The sequence below is a fragment of the Octodon degus genome, unplaced genomic scaffold, assembly GCF_000260255.1.
Source record: "Octodon degus isolate 3935 unplaced genomic scaffold, OctDeg1.0 scaffold00085, whole genome shotgun sequence".
NCBI classification, from domain to species: domain Eukaryota; kingdom Metazoa; phylum Chordata; class Mammalia; order Rodentia; family Octodontidae; genus Octodon; species Octodon degus.
This window is the reverse complement of record NW_004524661.1, coordinates 11,313,854-11,318,244: the sequence shown is the minus strand read 5'-3', so window position 1 is coordinate 11,318,244 and position 4,391 is coordinate 11,313,854. Positions and strand designations below refer to the sequence as shown.

Here is a 4,391-nt window from a genome sequence, read left to right as displayed (position 1 = left end):
TAAAAAAAATTAATAATAATAATAATTGTATAATATAGTTGAACTCTGCACTTCATTTTGAAATTTCCTTATTGGAAGTTTACCTCCACTCTGTCAACTGCATTTAGATTTGATACACTCAAAGACTGGAATGTTGGTGTGGAAACATATGAAGTATCATTGTTCCACATAGAGGAATAAAACTTTATCCTCAGTACAGTTTTAAGGTCTGTTTCCGATTGGTGAAAGAAATGACTTTAATACTTTTGAAGCTATATCCCAGAGTGATATACAAACACTGCATGTCGACCTATGAAGGTTTGTTTTATATGTTTATAACATATAACTGAAACTAAAGTTCTTTAAAATATTCTCTATCCTTGCTCTATGTGAGTCATAGTGGTATTACCTATTGCATTTCCCTTTATTGTAAATGCTAGTTAAGATCTAGTGAAAGCTGGACATGTTGCCACATGTCTGTAGTCCCATCTCTGGGAGGCTGAGGCAAGAGGGTCAAAAGTTGAACCCAGCCTTGGTAATTTAGTGACTTATTAACACTCAGTCTCAAAAAAAGTTTTTAAAGAGGACTAGGGATATAGCTGAGTGTGAAGACCCTGAGTTCAATCCTCAGATCTGTGTGTATATGTCATCTGCTATGTGTAAGTACTCAGATACTTTCAGATTTGAGGTGCCAATTCAGTTCAGTTACATACTTTAAAATTCCAGTTAGAAGTACAATCTGATATAGTTTCTATACTTTACATAGTATGGCTTTGTAGTTTTCCTGAACCTCAGCCTCTGTTAAATAGGGCTTTTGTGTGTGAAGTTTAAATAAAATACCCATAAAATACATGACATGGTACTTAGCATTTAGTAAGTTTCAAGAAATTCTAGCTTTGTGTCACCAGCCTCAGCTGGGTGGCTTGGACTTGTGGAGGACTAGGGACGCTGGCAGTGCCTTCCTAGCATTCTTGGGATCACGATCGTGACAGACGTCTCTGGATCATGCCCTTAGTAAGGAAAAGGCTGAACAAATTGCCATAGAAACCATCTTTAAAAAAAAAAGAAACCATCTGTGCACCCTCTGTTGGTAAGAAGAGATTTTATCTCACACCGGGGGAGAAGGGGGAACATGCAACTTGAGAGCCCGCAGGTGGGAAAACAGACTGTGGAAATGGATGTCGTGTACACAGAGGGGTGCATATTCGTTTTATGCAAAGAGAAGTGAAGACTACTTTTCTACGTACTTCAGTTTAATCCCAGGAATAAAAGAGAGGCTGTGGAAAAAAAAGAAAGAAAGAAAGAAAGAAAGAAAGAAAGAAAGAAAGAAAGAAAGAAAAGAAATTCTAGGTGTAAATAATGATTGTTTTTCATCCCTACATTCAAAGTGCAGTTACTCTAAGGCTAGACCATTTTGTGATTCCTAGAAGCGTGTTAGTTGCCTCAGTGACTCTCATTAAGTACAGTTGACACAAAAATTTATAGCTTATATTCAGATCTTAACATAGCCAGGTTACTTTCTGTGCATGACTTTCACCCCTGAAGTGTTTTTACTGTTTTGCTCAGTTGCCTGTGGTCCTTTCACCCAATTGATACAAAAGGTAAGACAAGAATATTGTTCTACATACAGATAATTTCCTTATACTGTCAAATCGCTGCTGTTTTTACAGCTTAAAGAAACAAACAGCTCCCTAGTGGCATCTGTACACTTTTGTTCACTTTAGCATGACATGTATTTAAAGATCTAAATAACATTGGAAGGGCTGGTGAGATGGCTCAGTGGTCTAAGGCACCTACTTAGAACAAGCTGCAACAAAGCATATGGACCGCGGTTCAATCCCCCAGCACCACATGCCAGCCAGCCCGGCCCCCTGGTGGGCTGAGCTGGCCACACACACACACACACACACACACACACAAATAAAATTTTTAAAAAATTTAAAAAATAAATAAATAAATAACATTGGAAGATATATGAAGTTTTATGTTTTCTCTAGGTTGTGCTCCATCTCCAGGTGCTTATGATGTTAACACGTCAGAGCCACCCAAGGGCCCAGTATCCTTTCAGAAATCACAAAGATTCAAAAAACGAAAAGGTAATGGATTCCCCAATAAAACTTTTAAGGTTATAAATAACAGCACGTAAGTTTTAAAATACTGTTAGCATTTCCTTTCCTTCTTTCTTTTTTTAAGAAGGAAAGGTTTATTTAGCTCACAGGTTTTTTGTTTGTTGTTTGTTTGTTTGTTTGTTTGTTTTGCGGAACTCAGGCCCTTGCACTTGCCAGGGAAGTGCTTATTCCACTGCGCCATCTCCCCAGCCCTTAGCTCACAGTTTGTGGAGGTTTCATTTCATATTCCTTTGGCTCCAAGTCACATGGCAGAGGGCAACAGTTCACGGTGGCAGAAAAAAGCAAAAGCAACAAGAGCAAGAAAGAGAGGAGCAGCATTTTGAGCTTTGGGGTTGTTTTGTTTTGTTTTGTTGTTTCTAGGCATCGAACTTAGAACCTTGTGCTTGCCAGGCAGGCACTTATGCCACTGAGCTCTGTCCCAGCCGCTGTTAGCATTTCTAAAGATATAAAGCTAGAAGTATAGGTATACTTTCTATGGATTTATGAATCAGTTATAGAATAATGATTTCATCATTATGCCAAGTATGACCAGAAAAACACAGTGATGTAATATGTAATTTCTCTTTTAGTAATTACCTTAACTTTTCTGTCATAGAGTATTAGGAAAATCAGAAGACAGGAGATGTCTAAAAGTATTGTGCAGTTATTTGGAAATATACAATCAAGAAAATAACTTATTTCGGGGGCCCGGGGAGATGGCTGAGTGGAATAAGCGCTTCCCTGGCAAGTGCAAGGGCCTGAATTCAGTCTCCATTTCCGCCAAAAATAAAAAAATAACTTATTTCCTTAATAGCTGAAATAAGAAATTTTGAATTTGTGTTTTGTGTGTGGTTACATAATCAACAGTCCTCATTGGTACAATTTATTTTCCAGCAGAATCTCAACAAAACCTTAATGTTGACAAAGATACTACCGTCCCTGCCTCAGCCAAGAAAGCTAAGGCTTTGGAGTTAAAGGTGAGGAGCTTTTACAGGTTAGCTAATTTATCAGTTATATCATTGAAAATAGCTCTTCATTTGATTAGAATGGGTAAAGTCTATAAATCAAATATACAAGTAGATCTGTAAATTAATAGAAGGGAGCATTGTTAGGATTGTACAGAGTTTTACATTTTACCTAGATCATTACTAAATTTATTATTTAAGCATACCCATCATTCACAGCTCTACAGTGCTCTCCACTTCCTGGTTTTCTTTTTCATTTATTTATTTGTGTGTGTGTGTGTGGCCAGCTCAGCCCACCAGGGGGCAGGGCGGGCTGGCAGGTGGTGCTGGGGGATTGAACCGAGGTCCCTGTGCTTTGCTAAGCTTGTTCTAAATAGGTGCTTTAGACCACTGAGCCATCTCACCAGCCCATTCCTGGTTTTCTTTGTCTCATAGTTTCATATTACCTTATAAGCCTTAGCAAATTACATGACGCTTTGATTTGCCACCATTTGACTTATTTTACTTTCATTTGTGGGGAAGAGTAAATACTGATAAAGAAAAAGGGCAAAGAAAAATTCTAAAGCCTAAAATAAGGTTGCTATGCAGAAGCTGTTAAGGAGTCATGGGAGGCTAATAGTCTAATCTTATAGTCTACTCTTACTAATGTTTTCATTAGTTCATGAGCAGGAAATTGCTTTCTTAAGGAGTTGTACAAATTGATATTTTCATCTGACAAGTATTAAGTTGGAAATCCAAGGCTACAAGTTATGCTCTGACTGTTCATCCACATGACCGTTACCTAAGTAATTTTTTGTAATATACAGCTGTGTTGTCCAGTATAGAAATGAGTAGCTAAAAGTGACTAATCATGTGGAAAAATGAAAATTAAAGCATATGAAATGTAGCTAATACTACTGATAACTATTAATGTTTAGTGTTACTTATTTTTTAATTAATATATACTTTAAAGCATGGTCAAGGGCCAGAGATATACCTCGGCAGCACAGGTGCCTACCTGGCATTCGCAGTCTTTAGTTCAATTCCCAGGACCAAAAAAACAAACATGCAGTTCTGTTGGTGGAAAACTTTAAATGTTTTTAGAGTAAGTAGGGTATGTAAATCTCTTCTGTGTGTTTTGTTAATATAAATATAGCTGGGTATTTCTGATGAAAATTTTACATCTGAATTAAAATGTGTTATAAATATTAAATACAATGTGTGGAAGTTTTGTATGAATATAAGAAATAACAGTTTTAACCAATGACATGGAAAACATTATATTATGTAAAAATATAAAATATTTTACCTTGGGGCTGGTGAGATGGCTCAGTGGTCTAAAACACCTACTTAGAACAAG

The 4,391-nt window shown here is 36.9% G+C and overlaps 1 protein-coding gene across 1 annotated transcript in view; it reads left to right on the top strand.

The window, feature by feature from the left end:
• Positions 1–4,391, top strand: part of Hmmr (hyaluronan mediated motility receptor) — a 40,660-nt gene that overhangs the window by 2,128 nt on the left and 34,141 nt on the right. The window contains exons 2-3 of the mRNA XM_023721786.1: positions 1,977–2,075; positions 2,982–3,064. Coding sequence (XP_023577554.1) covers positions 1,977–2,075; positions 2,982–3,064 — 182 coding nt within the window. The remainder of the gene's footprint in view (positions 1–1,976; positions 2,076–2,981; positions 3,065–4,391) is intronic.